Consider the following 19,284-nt stretch of genomic DNA (forward strand, 5'->3'; position numbering starts at 1 on the left):
CGCAGGCTAGGCTGTCTTATTGGGCACTTTATGAGCAACTAATAAGACAAGAATCCCCTTACTGACGGGAGAATAATTGCCTTTAAACATGATATTTTTCACACACCTCCGCGCCACATGGAATGGTAACAGAGGAGCGCTCTCAAAATACCCAAGTTGAAAAGCATTCTCATTTTCACACACGCTAGAAAAGGCGAGCCCTGCTAGCCTGCAATGTCTCAGAGTGTGGGGCCGGTGTCTACAGAAGGGACTGTCGTGGCCACAGCCGTTTTATCATTGGGCACAGTATTTCATTTATAAACAAACCCAGCGAATATGTTTTACGTTTCTCCCCTATTCTGAACACATCCTCCCGGTGAAATTGCACTTCAGCCTGCAAGGTCAGATTTCTAGTTGCTTTTGCTATTTGTCTTCTCTTCCTGTTGCACTGGAGTGGTTATAACAGAGTGGACAACCAACCAACCCGAAAACCCTGCCTGCATTGGGATTTTGTACCAGACCTGAGGATGGAGCTTCCATCACAGCAGGGATGGGGTCAGGTAGTGATTCATAACGTTACATTTCGGTTTCTATGGGGATTTTCTTTGGGGATAGTTTTCTAAGGGCATTTTTCAATTCACTTTAATTCATGTACTTCAATTCACCTCCCGAATTGACTGGATTAACCCCTACCCCGGTCCGCAGTAGCACGTTGCTGTCCTCCAGGAATGCGGACGAGAGGACAGAGAGAGAGACTATGGACTATGTGTGAAGATGTCCATCTAATCTACATGAGAATAGAAGAGGTGGTGGTTGTGGCGGCCATTCTACTGAGTTACAGATTTAACGGCGATTCCATCTGTTCTCCACATTACACAAACAGACTGATGGAAACACTGGTACCTTAAAGAGCAACTTCTCATGTACTACTCAAACCACTTTTTAACAAGCCTCTATTTGCAATATTTGGAGCTGAGCCTTGTGCCATTACGCATTCATGAGCAACATGGGGACTGTGTATAGAATAGTCTCACACTGCCAGATATCACACTGTAGAAATGTAGAACGGCTGGGATTGAGCCTATGTAGTGTGTAGAATGTCATCAATGGCTATAGAGTTGCATTGTGAAGGCATGCCTTGAGATCATACAGGTAACTGCCAGAATAAAGGAAACACTTAAGTAAATGAGGGAAGTATATAGAAAGCAGGTGGTTCCACACAGGTGTGAACCACAGGTGTGAGTTAATTAAGCAATTAACATCCCATCATGCTTAGGGTCATGTATAAAAATGTCCAGCTGCCCATTCTTTTGGCTACCATGGCTAGAAGAAGAGATCTCAGTGTCTTTGAAAGAGGGGTCTCATGGGAGCATAGGGGACTTTAAAAAGGTGTGTGTGTGTGTGTTTCTCAGTCACCAGATCTCAACTCAATTGAACACTTATGGAAGATTCTGGAGCAGTGCCTGAGACGGCATTTTCCATCACCATCAACAAAATACCAAATGATGGAATATCTCGTGGAAGAATGGCGCACTTAACACATTAACATCAGTCAATGATTATTTGGCGACACCACCTGCTGATGGAGTGAGTTCAATGCTGGGTTCAGTCAGATGGGAAGGGACCATCTCCAACCAGCCACCCTTCCCCCTCCTTTCATATATCCAAGGCTGCGTACCAAAAGTAAGCATTTCACGATAAGGTCTACACTTGTTGTATTCAGCGCGTGTGACGAATAAAGTTTGATTTGACTTGGAAACGGCACCTTATTCCTATGGGCCCTGGTCAAAAGTAGCTCACTATAGGAAAAGAGTGCCATTTGGTACGTAGCCCATATATCCAAATGTACCACAGACACTTTCCCTGCCGTATACATCACTATTATTACCAGGCACTGCATTATCTTCTATTTCTCTGGCCTAAATAACTTAATCCTGGACAGCTCACTTTGAGAGGAATAATACAATTCATAAATAGGTCATTCTAGAGTTGGGGCTTCTTTAGAGGGTATAAACTGAACTTTTATGACTGAAACGGAAGGTATAGTATATAAATGTACATTTGAGTCATTTAGCAAACACTCTTATCCAGAGCAACTTACAGGAGCAATTAGGGTTAAGTGCCTTGCTCAAGGGCACATCAGCAGATTTTCCCCCTAGTCAGCTCGGGGATTCGAACCAGCGAACATTCGGTTACTGGCCCAACGCTCTTAACCGCTAGGGTCACCTGCCGCCCTGTGTACAAAGTATATCCACGTGACCAGCTGTATCTAAGTGGTCAATTCTGCAATTAAGTGAGAAAAGCAGCAGACACCCAAGGTCCCTTGAGGACTGGAGTCCCCCATCCCTGGACTAGGTATCGTTACAGTCAGACTTGCATGAACCGAGTAGTGCCATCCAGGCTGGGCTGAGGTCTCATCTGCTCTGAGAGGTACCTTATATATCGTATAAACTCTATATTGCTTATACCATTGAGGTCCCCTATTGTGTCAGGTCAGTATCTTAACAGTATTTGAACCAAGTGGTGCCATGCAAGGCATGTCTGAGGTCTCACCTGATCTGTCCCCAGGGCCCTCCGGAGGCGTGTCTGCCACTGCAGCACCTGCATGACGATGGCCTCCCAGCGGCGCTCCAGGTTGACGGTGAGCAGCTGAAGCTGCAGGGCCTGTTGGTCTGAGTCTGAACCACTCTGCTGCTCCTGCAGCCGCTGGCACAACCTCAGTACAGAGGACACGCCCTTACGCCTTCCACGTACCTCCAGACACAGAGACTAGAGAGGGGGTGGGGGCAGAGAGAGGGGCATGGAGAGGGAGAGAGAGAGGAGGGAGAGAGGAGAGAGGGACGAGGAGGAGAGAGCGAGAGGAGGAGAGGGGTGAGGCGGAGAGGGAGAGAGGGAGGAGAGTGAGAGAGGAGGAGAGGGGCGAGGCGGAGAGGGAGAGAGGGAGCGAGAGAGAAAAAGAGAAAGTGAGAAAGTCAACATAAAAATGTAAAAAGTTCGGAATACTCCTTTAGAGCACATTTCATAGTGTACAGTAGGTTTTAAGAGGACTAGTTACAGTAGCCTTTGTAACCATATTAATTGGCACCATGGTGGGGAGTGGGGGACTCAGGAGAAGAAGTCATGAATACCAGCATGTGTGTACGAGTCTTTATAGTTCAAAGAGTTAGACGAAGCTGTCAAACCATTAACCGCCAAAAACCTGCTAATGAACTTAATTGAATATGGCTATCGTATATTTTTCCTCTCTGTAAAGCCTACAAATGTGTGATTTTTTTAAATTAGCATTTTATTATTCTCTTTAAAGCCGTGCTTCTTTTCCCTACTGCTCCTACTACTGCTGCTGTTTTGCTTAAATGTGGCTTAATGCAACCCAGACCCCGCAGTGTCTCAAATGGTACCCTATTCCCTATATAGTGCACTACTTTTGACCAGAGCCCCTGGTCAAAAGTAGTGCATTGTTTAGGGAATAGGGTACCATTTGAGATACAGTCCCAGCCTCTCCTTTTCCCTCCACAGCCACACTTCAGGGGCGACCAGGGACTACCCTCACTACACCCCTGACTACCCCCCTACGCCACTGATGAGGTCTCCACAACAATATGCCCTGTCAGGATTGCATGTAAATCAGGCTCCTACCCCCTTTTATGTCTGCCATAAAGAGGAGAAATATTCAACATTAAAAGGGCAAAGCCCCCACTGTAGGCTGCTTTTACTTCAATACGCTAGCTGCTGCAGCGTGTGGTGGTATGATGTCCCATGTAATGGAACCGCAACAACTACAACACATACTAACACCTTCTTAAACAGTGAAACACCAGTGTGTGTGTGTGTGTGTGTGTGGCCCAGGCCAAGACCCCCTTTTTAAATATGCAGCGATGGCATAGTGACTAGAGAACCAATGCTCCTTCCTGTCTGTGTGCAAAAGGACAAAAACATTGGAAGAACAATTTATGTAAATCCTGCTTGCTCTGCAAAGCATTCCCTTACATTTTCTTTACATTTTCCAATAAATATTAAACACTATTACATTTAAATTGGATTTTTCTCAGCAGTTTCCACCCCGTTTTAGCATATATTTACAGCCCTCCCTGGTCTTTTTAAACAGGTAATGTGATTGCAAAATGCAATGGCTGTGTTCTGAGAGGAAGGGGGATGGTTGTTGTCAGTGATAAAGTTACCCTGTACAATAGCCATGGGTTTAGAGAGTCAGTAGCCCCTCAACAACTGACAGATTACGGAAAAATACACACATGGACTACATCCCAAATGCCACCCTATTCCCTATACAGTGCTCTACTTTTGACCAGGGCGCATGTTGCCATTTGAAATACAGCCATATTGTAGATACACACTCAGACACACTACGGGCTCATTGCAATGGGAACCAGTAGATCCTGAAGTTGCTTATTTCTCTCTCAAACTGGTTCTTATGTACCTACAGGTAAGTCAAGGCAAGCAAATGCATCTCATATTAATATCAGCTACAGTACTACGCCACACTATTAGATTAGAAAGCTACAACTATGGCCAATAGCATCATGCTAAATGGGCACTGGAATATCAAGCTTTTTACATTTTCAAACACCCTCCTCACAACTCTTTCGGCCTCATTCTTTCTGCATTGCTGCGTTTCATAAACTGATTTCCCCTCCTGATTGAGTCCTAGCCTTATTGACATAGAGGCTACGGGTATCTGCCAATATTTGCTAAAAAGCTTTTCCAAATGCATGGAGCAGTGGAGTGGGCTGTCTGCATTCCCCCTGTATGCAGACAGAGAACCATACAATGAGTCCGTTTCAAGCCGAGCGTTGGGAAGGGCTACCAGTCAGTGCTGCTAAAAAACTGGCCTCTCTCCAAGACGCTCTATTGTCCTTATCCAGATATCACAAAGCCCAACCAAAAAACACAACAAAAACCAAAACGGCCATCTCTCAAATGAACTGGTCTGTCAAGCCCACCTATCAGATGGTTTTTAATAAAGGAATCTTAAGATCAGCTGTCTGGTAATATGCGGCCCCGGTCAAGCTGGAAACACAATCTAGAGGCTGTTAGAGATGACTATTAGAGATGGCTATTCAGAGCTCATCACATCCTCCTCAGGAGTCAGGACTCTTTCACAGGGCATGATCCATCTTGTGTACTGTATTCATCTGTAGTAGGTTGCAGACCCAGTCCTATTAGAGCAGGTACAGTAATCACGGCACAGGCAAATGCGGACCTCCCAAGTACGCATCTCTGTCTCTCAATGCATCCTCTTTACATAAAAGCAGGTCTACAGTAGAGGTGTAGGATCTTAATTTGATCATTCAACATGGGATTGGTTGCTTAATTTAAACAGAGATTAAGCCTAGTCCTGGACTAAAAACCTCTTTCAATTGAGAATCTCCATTGAGAATGCTTTTTAGTCCTGGACTAGGCTTAATCTGGAACTGGGAAACCTGCCCTAAATGAGTTTTATAAAACGGTGGTATAGTGCATACTGAAAACTTGTGAGAACTTGACTATCTGTGATATTAAAACCATACTGTCTATGCAACAACTATCATGAATCAAGGTAAGACCCAAGTGCAGACTGTGTGAAGTTAACAATGTTTATTGTAACCACAGGGGCAAGCAAACGACAGGTCAAGGCAGGCAGGGGTCCATAATCCAGAGTAGAGGCCAAGGTACAGGACAGCAGGCAGGCTCAGGTGGGTAATCCAGAGGTGGAGCAAAGGTACAGGACAGCAGACAGGCTCAGGGACAGGGAAAGTGGTCAGGCGGGCGGGTACAGGGGTGAGGACCAGGAGCAGAGACAAAACGCTGGTTGACTTGAACAAACAAGACGAACTGGCACAGACAGACAGAAAACACAGGTATAAATACCCAGGGGATAAGTGGGGAAGATGGGCGACACCTGGAGGGGGTGGAGACAAGCACAAGGACAGGTGAAACAGATCAGGGAGTGACAACTACAGGTGTATGATCTTAATTTGATCACTTTTGTTGCGGAGAATTTTCCTGCATGCCAGGAAATGCAGATGAGCTTCATGATTGACATAAATTTACTGAAAACCCACACTAACACGCGGATAAATTAACAGCATTGCATATTTCATGTAGGATAATTTTGGCCAGCTAATAACCTAACCACAGATCAAGCAACATTTTGGACTGAACGTTCAAATCCTGTTGCAGCAGGATTATCTTTCTGCGAATTAAGATCCTACAACTGGTACCTTCAAGGATGACATTTTGGTTACATTTCCCCTAATAAAATCCACTATAATTTTCAGAGAGAAGTACTACTCCATGATATGACATTATAAAAAATAAAAAGAGACCTCAAAATAACCCCTTCTACAGCCAGTGGTTCAATAAGACTAGGGGAGAAATTGTGGTCAGAGTGTATGTCGCAAAATGTTGTTTGCTGTTCTCTAAAAGAACATATCGACAGCTCTCCTTCTATCCTTTATATCCTCAGTCTGTCCATTCTTAATACATGTGGACAAGATGGCGATGACAAGGACAAACGAGACGCCCTCCAGTTGAAAGGAACAGAAACAGGGATTTAACTCTGACAGTGACCCAGTGGATATTCAATCAATTACCATTAATTAGAAATCTCTGATTAATTCTATTTGTTGATTAAGTCAATTAAAACCACAAGCACTTGTTATCTCAAATGAGTGTAATGAATTCTTGTTCCCACACACATATTCCCATAGTTTAGACTCACTGCCTCCAGCTCAATCCTTTCTGTCACTTACTGCCAGCGTCTCTCTCTCTGTCTCTGTCTCTCTCTCTCTCTCTCTCTCTCATACAACACTAGGAAGACACCTGAGTGTCTGACAGGGAATTAGCTTGGGTAATAGACTGATTGACAAATAGTTAGGGGGTTGTATAACGAGATACATCTAAGCCAACAGGAACCTGTGTACCCTCAGGCCTGGAGGGAAGCTAAAGTCATTCCGCTGCCCAATAATAGCAAAGCACCCTTTAATGGCTCAAACAGCCGACCAATCAGCCTGCTACCAACCCTTAGTAAACTTTTGGAAAAAATGGTGTTTGACCAGATACAATGCTATTTCACAGTAGACAAATTACAACAGACTTTCAACACGCTTATAGGGAAGGGTACTCAACATATACGGCAAATGACTGCTACTGAAAAAACAGATGTGTTATGGCTTTACATCCTCTGCTATATCATGTATCAAAAGTTACCTGTCTAACAGAACACAGAGGGTGTTCTTTAATGGAAGCCTCTCCAACGTAATCAAGGTGGAGTTGGGCATTCCCCAGGGCAGCTGGCTAAACCTCAACTCAATCTTGCAATGAATCTTGCAATGTGGAAATTGAGCAAATTGAGGAGACTAAACTGTTTGCCGTAACCCTGGATTGTAAAATATCATGGTCAAAACATATTGACACAACGGTAGCTAAGATGGGGAGAGGTCTGTCTGTAATGAAGAGCTGCTCTGCTTTCTTCACATTGCTATCAACAAAACAAGTCCTACAGGCCCTAGTTTTATTGCACCTGGACTACTGCCCAGTCATATGGTCAAGGGCCACAAAGAGAGACATAGGCAATAAAGCAGCACGGCTGGCCCTTAAATGTACTCTGAGAGCTAACATCAATGACATGCATGTCAACCTCTCCTGGATCAAAGTAGAGGAGAGATTGATTGTATCACTACTTGTCTTTGTGAGAGGTATTGACATGCTGAATGCACTGAGCTGTCTGTTCAAACGACTAGCACACAGCTCAGACAACCATGCAAAACCCACAAGACATGCCACCAGGGGTCTCTTCAGAGTCCCAATGTCCAGAACATAACTTTGGACAACGCATGGTATTACACAGAGCCATGACTACATGGAACTCTATTCCACATCAAGTAACTCAAGGAAGCAATAAAATCCAGATAAAAAACAGACTACATCTTATGGAACAACGCAGACTGTGAAGAGACACACACGCTAACACACACACTTTCTACACACACATACTGTACATTGTAATGTTGTAATATTGTTACATTGTGGTATTATACAGTTTATATTGTTGATATGTAGTGGTAGATTAGTGGTGTAATAATGTGTTGTATTATCTACTGTTTCATTGAAACAATTTTGTGATGTCACTGCCTTAATCGTAATTAGACCCCAGGAAGAGTATCTGCTGCATAATGGGGATCCGTAATAAATACAAAGATTACAGTCATTTTAAAATCCTAACTAACTGCCCCCCTGTTGATTCCAATCTAAATGTTCAGACGTACATTGTTGGCTAAAAGCTACAATAACACATCATTGGAATGTGCATTGTATTTATAAGTGTGGAAGTTTGGACAAATGGCGCCTGAAGAAATGGCAGCAGTTGTACGGGCGCCTAACCAATTGTGCTATTATGTGTTTTTACACGTTATTTGTAAGTTATTTTGTACATAATGTTTCTGCCATCGTAACTTATGAAAAAGAGCGTCTGGATATCAGGACAGCAATCACTCACCTTGGATTAGACAAAGATTCTTTCTTCAACAAGCAGGACGCACAGGATTCTTCAGACACCCGACAAGGCCAATATCCCCGTCATTGGCAGGAGAAAGAGACGCAGGTAAAGAGAACACAGGGCGGTGTGCCTCGTAAGGATCCACCAACGGCGAATGGGAAATAGGCCTTTACCATTAATGTTACTAGCCAAAGTACAATCATTGGACAATAAATTAGACGATGTACCATCACGAATATCCTACCAGCGGGACATCAAAACTGTAATATCTTATGTTTCACCGAATCGTGCCTGAATGACGAGATTGATAACATTCATCTGGCAGGATATATGCTGCACCGGCTAGATAGAACAGCAAACTCCAGTAAGACGAGGGGGGGGGGGGGGGTTTATTTGTAAACAACAGGTGGTGCACGAAATCTAAGGAAGGTTGAGAGCTTCAAGTTCCTTGGTGCCCACATCACCAACAAACTAGAATGGTCCAAACACACCAAGACAGTCGTGAAGAGTGCATGACAAAGCCTATTACCCCTCAGGAAACGAAAAAGATTTGACATGGGTCCTCAGATCCTCAAAAAGTTCTACAGCTGCAACATCGAAAGCATCCTGTTGCATCACTGTCTGGTATGGAAACTGCTCAGCTTCCGACCACAAGCCACTACAGAGGGTAGTGCGTACGGCCCAGTACATCACTGGGGCCAAGCTTCGTGCCATCCAGAACCTCTATATCAGGCGGTGTCAGAGGAAGGCCCTAAAAATTGTCAAAGACTCCAGCCACCCCAGTCATAGACTGTTCTCTCTGCTACCGCATGGCAAGCGGTACCGGAGCACCAAGTCTAAGACCAAAAGGCTTCTCAACAGCTTTTACACCCAAGCCATGAGAATCCTGAATAGCTAATCAAATGGCTACCCGGACTATGCATTGTGTCACTTTAACTAATGCTACACGTACATATTACCTCAAATAGCCCGACTAACCGGTGCACCCACACATTGACTCTGTACCGGTACCATCTGTATATAGCCTCGCTACTGTTATTTTTTACTGTTTTTTTTTATTTCTTTACTTATCTATTGTTTACCTAATACCTATTTTCTACTTAAAAACTGCACTGTTGGTTAAGGGCTTGTAAGTAAGCATTTCACTGTAAGGTCTACTACACCTGTTGTATTCGGCGCACGTGACAAATAAACTTTGATTTGATTTGATTTCTTATGACAACAAGTACTATTTTATATTGACATGGAATCTCAAGTAAGCATAATGGCATAGCCACTATATCATCCAAATACTCTTGTTGTTAGTGTGGTTGAAGATGGTGTAGGAAGGCAAGACTTTGTGCTTAAGGTGAATTGAAGATGCCTCAATGCAAGTAAACCAAACAGGACTGACCAGCAAGCCAAAACACAGTAGTTTAGTGCACAACATCCCAGCATCCAGCCTTTCCTTCGCCTGTCAACATACATACAGCAGCATTAATGAGAAACCAGTAGACGACATCTTCATAATGTAGCCATACTATAACCCCAGTTTAATTGAATTAAAAGGCTTTTAAGATATGGTATACCAGACTTCCCAGAGGGGGACTAAAATTAGGCTCTTTGTGTTCGGACTGCTCTGGGGGGCCAGACAGTTCAATTTAGTCACAGCTTCCATTTAATAATACCTTTCTCCCACCACTGTCTCTCAACCATATTGCTTCTTTTTGAAGGTTAAACATTGCCTATCAGTTAGAAAACATTCCCACAGATTACATGCCAAGCTTTGGCATTAAGGGATGAGTATTTTGCCCACAAACCAAACATCCTCCCTCATAATCTGTTGTAATACGAAATGTTTTAAAGAAGGATTAGATTGATAATATGTCACCGAGGAAGACGTAGAGTGTTCTATTTCACAATTATCTCCTCCTGTTCACATTGAATTGCTCCCTCCTACCATCTCAAGCAAAGAGAGCTAATTCGTTTTAATCTCCCCCCGTAAGAAGCCCCAATTTTCATTGAGGTCAAACTTTGGCTCGTGCAGCAAGAATCAAACCATCCCATTTATTAATTCTCACCAGAACCTAATTTCTATTTTTAGTCTTTTTCTACTAGAGAAATGGATTACCGACTTGTTCCAAGTGGAGTTTCTTTCTCTGTTTGACAGACTGCAGTGACCTCCCCCTATCTCCTCCACACTCTGAGAGCAGTGAGATGCCACCATAGATTTAGAGATACCAGCTCTAACGTCAGTTTCTACCTTGTTTTTTATTTTTTATCTAGAAGCCAACGTGGGGCCGGGATCTCACCTGGGGGGTCAGGCCCAATCTCTTCTCATCTCTCTGCCTGGTCTGGGTCCATCTACACCCTTCAACCCCCTCTCTCTGACTGACCTCCTCCCTACAGCACAGCCCCCACTCTGAGCCGCTAGGTTAGTCTAGACTACTGTGGCCGGCGTCCCGCTAATAAAATATGACAGCCCAGATATAATATCAATAGTTTCTCCATGATTAGGAATAAAGAACTCCTGTTCTTTGCCAAGTGCTAACCACATTAGAGGGGCTGTCTGATTGCGTAGCTTCACATGTGAGAGAAGAGCCAAACGCAGCGTTAGATTCTCATCAGGTCTTAATGGGGAGCAGACAGGTGACGGCGCTGGAACGACACACTCATTACTGGACACGCACACCGGACGGACCCACCCAGCGTTTTTAGTTTTGAACATACCTCTGGTGTCTGACCAGTTTGAATAGCCCTTATTACATTGACAGTCTCTCACAAATACCCTAATTGATAGCATTAGTATCATGTTGAGGTTATTTGTTTGCTTTCTCCCATTAGTGGGGATGAATGGGTGTTATTCATAAGGTGTTAGCTACGTCCTCTTCAACATCCTCACAGATTTATCTTTCATTTTATGGAGGAAGGTATAAAGTGGGATCCACTGCTAGTTGAATGTGTTTAAGCGTTTTGGTTGGGTGCGTTAGTTTTTAAGTGTGGCGGTAATCCTGTTGTGAAGATTAGATGGGAGATGGTTAATGCTTTGTGATGCACCCAGAAGAAACTCTCCTAGAGGATAATTAGGTAAAGATCCCAAATGGAGTATTTTGGACATCACTGCATCAGACATGGGGACCAGTTCACGTGTTGTTCGGGTTGACATTTGCCATATTCCAACCGACTATTGCTCTAGAACCATTAGAATGATTTTCAGGTTCAAATTGTACCATAATATTGTTTTTGATTTTCTGTGTTTGGAAAAACAAATAAGTATAATCACACAAAAAATAATGATTTTGATATACAGTGCATTCGGAAAGTATTCAGGCCACTTGACTTTTTCCACATTTTGTTACGTTACAGTCTTATTCTAAAATGTATTAAATAGCTTTTTTTTCTCATCAATCTACACACAATACCCCATAATGACAAAGCAAAAACAAGTTTTTAGAAAAATGTGCAAATGTATTAATAAAAAAAAACTGAAATATCACATTTACATAAGTACTCAGACCCTTTACTCAGTACTTTGTTGAAACACGTTTGGAAGCGATTACAGCCTCGAGTCTTCTTGGGTATGATGCTACAAGCTTGGCACATCTGTATTTGGGGAGTTTCTCCCAATTTTCTCTGCAGATCCTCTCAAGTTCTGTCAGGTTGGATGGGGAGCGTTGCTGCACAGCTATTTTTAGGTCTCTCCAGAGATGTTAGATCGGGTTCAAGTCTGGGCTCTGGCTGGGCCACTCAAGGACATTCAGAGACTTGTCCCGAAGCCACTCCTGCATTGTCTTGGTTGTGCGCATAGGGTCATTGTACTGTTGGAAGGTGAACTTTTGCCACAAACTGTGGTTCTGAGCGCTCTGGAGCAGGTTTTCATTAAGGATCTCTCTGTATTTTGCTCCGTTCATCTTTCCCTTGATCCTGACTAGTCTCCTAGTTCCTGCCGCTGAAAGCATCCCCACAGCATGATGCTGCCACCACTATGCTTCACCGTAGGGATGGTGCAAGGTTTCCTCCAGACTTGGCATTCAGGCCAAAGAGTTCAATCTTGGTTTCATCAGACCAGAGAATCTTGTTTCTCATGGTCTGATTGTTCTTTAAGTGCCTTTTGGCAAACTCCAAGCGGGCTATCAGGTGCCTTTTACTGAGGAGTGGCTTCCGTCTGGCCACTCTACCATAAAGGCCTGATTGGTAGAGAGCTGCAGAGATGGCTGTCCTTCTGGAAGGTTCTCCCATCTCAACAGAGGAACTCTGGAGCTCTTTCAGAGTGACCATCGGGTTCTGGGTCACCTCCCTGGCCAAGACCCTTCTCCCTCGATTGCTCAGTTTGCCAGCTCTAGGATTTCCAGCTCTAGGAAGAGTCTTGGGGGTTCCAAATGTCTTCCATTTAAGAATGATGGAGGCCACTGTGTTTTTGGGGACCTTCAATCCTGCAGAAATGTTTTGGTACCCTTCCCCAGATCTGTGCCTCGACACAATCTTCTTTCGGAGCTCTACAGACAATTCCTTCGACCTCATGGCTTGGTTTTTGCTGTGACATGCACAGTCAGGACCTAACATAGACAGGTGTGTGCCTTTCCAAATCATGCCCAATCAATTGAATTTACCACAGGTGGACTCCAATCAAGTTGTAGATACAATCTCAAGGATGATCAATCAAAACCGGATGCTCCTGAGTTCAATTTCGAGTCTCGTAGCAAAGTGTTTGAATACTTATGTAAATACGGTATTTCTGTTATTATTTGTAATAAATTAGCAACATTTTCTAAAAACCTGTTTTCGCTTTGTCATTATGGGGTATTGTGTGTAGATAAATGTGGGAAAAACATTATTTGATGAATTTTAGAATAAGGCTGTAAAATAACAAAATGTGGATCTGAATACTTTCCGAATGCACTGTATACTGTTCAGTCTCCTTGTATTGTTCCAAACTCACACCACTGATACTTACCGTGGGTCGAGAGTAGTCTAGTCTAGTGAACTACAGAACTGTACTGTATGTACCTGACTGACTGAGCCTCTACTCTAGAGAACTACAGAACTGAACTGTATGTATCTGACTGACAGCCTCTACTCTAGAGACTACAGAACTGTACTGTATGTTACTGCCTGCCTGAGCCTCTACCATCTAGAGACTACAGAACTGTACTGTATGTATCTGACTGACAGCCTCTACTCTAGAGAACTACAGAACTGTACTGTATGTACCTGACTGACAGCTTCTACTCTAGATAACTACAGAACTGTACTGTATGTATCTGACTGACTGCCTCTACTCTAGAGACTACAGAACTGTACTGTATGTTATCTGACTGACAGCCTCTACTCTAGAGACTACAGAACTGTACTGTATGTACCTGACTGACAGCTCTTACTCTAGAGACTACAGAACTGTACTGTATGTACCTGACTGCCTGAGCCTCTACTCTAGAGACTACAGAACTGTACTGTATGTATCTGACTGACAGCCTCTACTCTAGAGAACTACAGAACTGTACTGTATGTACCTGACTGACAGCTTCTACTCTAGATAACTACAGAACTGTACTGTATGTATCTGACTGACTGCCTCTACTCTAGAGACTACAGAACTGTACTGTATGTGTCTGACTGAGCCTCTACTCTAGAGAACTACAGAACTGTACTGTATGTATCTGACTGACAGCCTCTACTCTAGAGACTACAGAACTGTACTGTATGTATCTGACTGACACCCTCTATCTAGAGACTACAGAACTGTACTGTATGTATCTGACTGCCTGAGCCTCTACTCTAGAACTACAGAACTGTACTGTATGTATCGGACTGCTGAGCCTTCCTCTAGAGATACAGAACTGTACTGTATGTATCGACTGACAGCCTCTACTCTAGAGCTACAGAACTGTACTGTATGTATCTGACTGCCTGAGCCTCTACTCTAGAGAACTACAGAACTGTATGTATGTCCTGACTGACAGCCTCTACTCTAGAGAACTACAGAACTGTCCTGTATGTATCTGACTGACGCCTCTACTCTAGAGACTACAGAACTGTACTGTATGTATCTGACTGCGAGCCTCTACTCTAGAGACTACAGAACTGTACTGTATGTATCTGACTGACCTCTACTCTAGAGAACTACAGAACTGTACTGTATTGTATCTGACTGACAGCCTCTACTCTAGAGAACTACAGAACTGTACTGTATGTATCTGACTGACAGCCTCTACTCTAGAGACTACAGAACTGTACTGTATGTATCTGACTGAGCCTCTACTCTAGGGACTACAGAACTGTACTGTATGTGTCTGACTGAGCCTCTACTCTAGAGACTACAGAACTGTACTGTATGTATCTGACTGCCTGAGCCTCTACTCTAGAGAACTACAGAACAGTACTGTATGTACCTGACTGACAGCCTCTACTCTAGAGACTACAGAACTGTACTGTATGTGTCTGACTGAGCCTCTACTCTAGAGACTACAGAACTGTACTGTATGTATCTGACTGCCTGAGCCTCTACTCTAGAGGCTACAGAACTGTACTGTATGTATCTGACTGACGCCTCTACTCTAGAGACTACAGAACTGTACTGTATGTATCTGACTGCCTGAGCCTCTACTCTAGAGACTACAGAACTGTACTGTATGTACCTGACTGACAGCCTCTATTCTAGAGACTACAGAACTGTACTGTATGTACCTGACTGACAGCCTCTATTCTAGAGACTACAGAACTGTACTGTATGTAACTGACTGACTGAGCTCTGCCTCCTGCTGGGATGTGTTCAGCCCAACTGTAATGGGGCCAAGTCTGGATATTGAATCCATTTACAGCAGAATTGCCCAAAACAGATAGATGATCATTAAATGGTCCTCTTTCTCTTTTTATTTTGTATTTGTATCTCTTTTTCTATTTAGTCCTATGGCTCCTCTGTCCATACACATTGCAGTTATCAATATTTTAATCTTTTTTCCTCAGGCGTTTTCTCAAGAAATCAATGCTTCCCCTCTGTGCAGTGTGACATCTTATCAAAAGAAAAGTCTTCTTTTATAAAGTGTTATTTCTCTCAGCGTTGACTCCGTATATATTTAAGGTTTCTTCCCTCTATCGCTAGTAGTCACTCAGCGGGATGAAAGCAATCTCAACTCCACAACCTGTGTTGTGACACGGCCTGATTAATATCCTGTGTTGTTCCTCAAGCTTTTTAAGTCAAATAATAGTTTCTTCGAGATTTGCTTGAGTCAAAATATCTTTATTGTATTTATTTTCTCAAGCATTAGTTTAATTACAAATATATATATACAGTATTACTGTACTTGAAGTGAAAACCAGACACTCAAAGCTGCCTGTTTTGGAGTATTTGACACTAGGTACAGGTACAGTAACTCCCAAAATAAAGAAAACACTTGAATAAATTAGGGATAAGTATATTGAAAGCAGGTGCTTCCACACAGGTGTGGTTCCTGACTTAAAGACATGCTGTGGTACTTTTGCGAATAGTAAGTATTTTTTAAACCTCCCGCTTTGGTCTGGATGTGTCAATGTGTAGTTCATACATGCATAATATATGAGCAGAATTACTGTTTTACCTCAATTAGCCACAAAATCGCTAGTTTGAAAGCGACTGTTTTCTGGAAGCTGTGCAGCGCCATTTTACCTACATTTACCCCCAGACACCTGGGCCAGACACCTAGCAATTCGAGTTTCAGCTAATGAGCTTCAGCGCTACGTCATTTAAGTGAGCAAGACACACACACAGCAGAGCCAGAGAGAGAACAATGATTTGGTGCACATTATTACCATTTTCAGGGACCACTTTTGGCTCGTGGGCACTACATTCAGAACTACTGGCTAAAAAGTGTACAAAAACACCAGAGAACATCTTTAATTAAAAAATCAACACCCATCATGCTTAGGGTCATGTATAAAAATGCCCAGTTGTCCATTATTTTGGCTACCATGGCTAGAAGAAGAGATATCATTGACTTTGAAAGAGGGGTTTCAAAGGAGCATAGGGGGTTTAAAGGGTGTGTGTGTGTGTGATGGAATTTCTAGTGGAGGAATGGTATCACATCCCTCCAATAGAGTTCCAGACACTTGTAGAATCTAGGCCAAGGTGCATTGACGCTGTTCTGGCTCGTGGTGGCCCAACGCCCTATTATGACACTACATTGGTGTTTCCTTGATATGTGATGATATATGATATATGATAATTCCCACCTTCATTCTTCATACCTACAGTAGCAGTCCTCAGAGTACCTAGGACTCTAGTACATGGATATTCAACCTGGGGTCCGTGGACCTCTAGTGCAGGGGGTCTCCGGAAAAATATTATAGTGTATATACAGTGCATTCGGAAAGTATTCAGACCCCTGGACTTTTTACACATTTTGTTACGTTACAGCCTTATTCTAAAACAGATTAAATAACTTTTTTCCCTCATAAATCTACACACAATACCCCACAATGGCAAAGTGAAAACAGTTTTTTTGTCATTTTAGCAAAACAGAAATACCTTATTTACATAAGTATTCAGACCCTTTGCTATGAGACTCGAAATTCAGCTCAGGTGCATCCTGAGAACCTTCCAGAATGACAACCATCTCTGCAGCTCTCTACCAATCAGGTCTTTATGGTAGAGTGGCCAGACGGAAGCCACTCCTCAGTAAAAGGCACATGACAGCTCGCTTGGAGTTTGCAACAACAACAAAAAACTAAAGGACTCAGACCATGAGAAACAAGATTCTCTGGTCTGACGAAACCAAAACGTTCTGGCCTGAATGCCAAGCGTCATGTCTGGAGGAAACCTTGCACAATCCCTATGGTGAAGCATGGTGGTGGCAGCATCATGCTGTGGGGATGTTTTTCAGAGGCAGGGACTAGGAGACTAATCAGGATTGAGGGAAAAGTACAGAGAAATCCTTGATGACAGAGTGCTCAGACTGTGGTTGAAGGTTCACCTTCCAACAGGACAACGACCCTAAGCACACAGCCAAGACAACGCAGGAGTGGCTTCGGGACAAGTCTCTGAATGTCCTCGAGTGGCCCCGCCAGAGCCTGGACTTGAACTCGATCGAAAATCTCTTGAGACCTGGAAATAGCTGTGCAACGACACTCCCCATCTAACCTGACAGAGCTTGAGAGGATCTGTAGAGAAGAATGGGGGAAATTCCCCAAATACAGGTGTGCCAAGCTTGTAGCGTCATACCCAAGAGGACTCGAGGCTGTAATCGCTGCCAAAGGTGCTTCAACAAAGTACTGAGTAAAGGGTCTGAATACTTACAGTACCAGTCAAAAGTTGACACACCTACTCATTCAAGGTTTTTTCTTTATTTTTACAATTTTTTACATTGTAGAATAATAGTGTAGACATCAAAACAAAAAAATAACAGATATGGAATAATGTAGTAACCAAAAAAGTGTTAAACAAATTAAAATATATTTTATATTTGAGATTCTTTTATGGGGTATTTTGTGTAAATTGATGATATTTTTTTATAATTTGTTTAATCCATTTTGAATAAGGCTGTAACTTAACAAAATGTGCAAAAAGTCAAGGGGTCTGAATATTTTTTTGTATTTAAAAAAGAAGTGGTAGAAAAGAGGAAAATATCTTCCAACGATGTCAACTTTATTTCTCAACTCCTAATATTGAGAAATTTACACTCATTCGAGCCAATTACACTCACTGGAGTATCTGACATAGTCTTTGAAAAAGCACCCATCGTGGCATGTGCCGCTGGCTGCTGGTAAGCTTTCTTGACTTGGACATAAGGTTTTTGCCAATGTAACAAGTGTTGAATTTCATGTAATATAATTACGCAAAATCAGAATAGTTCCCATGTCTGATATTAGTGTACATTATTTTTGTTGTTTTGAGTTCCCCTTTTAAATGGCGCCCACGTCTTCTCCTTCTCTATTCTCCCTCATAAACATCCCATGCCCCCCTTACCTCTTCCCTTTCTACGGTATCCCTGTGGAAGTGGTAGGCTACTGTAAAATTGTCCCATGAAAATCATTATCATTATCAATACGTTAAAACACTTCTCAATGCGTTTATATGGTCATTGCCAGTGTATTATATTGGTCTCCCACCATTCTAGTGTGATATATATGCACATCAGTCATCTATTAACTTTTTATCTGTTGATTTGTGAATGCTTTACATGCTAGCTAGTTACTGTACTTTTCTCTGTACATGTCGTCATTGGGCTGGCATGGCTATTCATGTCCCCTTTCGTTGTTCATTTGAACTTTGCAGAGGAGTTGGCGTATAAGGGCGGCACAGCGTTTGTTTCTGGAAGTTTTTCCTGTCATTATCAGAGAGGAAAAGATCAAGACCAACCCTGACCCTTCGGTCATCTCCACCGGTCACACCAACACATGGTTAACCTTTGTTTAACCAGCTCAACAGCTGTATTAGTCAACATATCGTTTAGAGATGCAGTGCCTTTCTAGCTAATAGTTAGCTATGTTAGCGCTTATACTTATACCCCAGTATAATTTTGGGGGTGTAAAAGAATTAAACACCATCTACCAAATTAATTTTAAAATGCTGATTACTTCGCATTGCCTTTATCATTCACCTGATGACAAGACGAGGACAAATGTTTTGGGCTGACGCATGATGGGGGTCCCTGGGTCGCCGGTTTGCTTGGGGTCCCTGGGAAAGAAAAGGTTGAAGACCCCTGCAGTGTCTTTCTAGAGGAGCTGTCCCTACAGCCCAGACCAGGTAAAAGTTAGACCCAGATCAGTAGTAGTGTTATGACAGTGTTATGCCCAGGGGGCCTTAAACTACTCTGGATGTGTGTGTGTGTGTGTGTGTGTGTGTGTGTGTGTGTGTGTGT

General features: G+C 42.9%; 1 protein-coding gene across 1 annotated transcript in view; it reads right to left on the bottom strand.

Moving 5' to 3' along the window:
* akap6 (A kinase (PRKA) anchor protein 6) overlaps nt 1–19,284 on the bottom strand; it is a 204,139-nt gene that overhangs the window by 19,770 nt on the left and 165,085 nt on the right. Inside the window, exon 13 of the mRNA XM_070445275.1 lies at nt 2,533–2,748. Within this exon, the coding sequence (XP_070301376.1) occupies nt 2,533–2,748 (216 nt within the window). The remainder of the gene's footprint in view (nt 1–2,532; nt 2,749–19,284) is intronic.

Source organism: Salvelinus sp. IW2-2015, linkage group LG9, assembly GCF_002910315.2.
Source record: "Salvelinus sp. IW2-2015 linkage group LG9, ASM291031v2, whole genome shotgun sequence".
NCBI lineage: Eukaryota > Metazoa > Chordata > Actinopteri > Salmoniformes > Salmonidae > Salvelinus > Salvelinus sp. IW2-2015.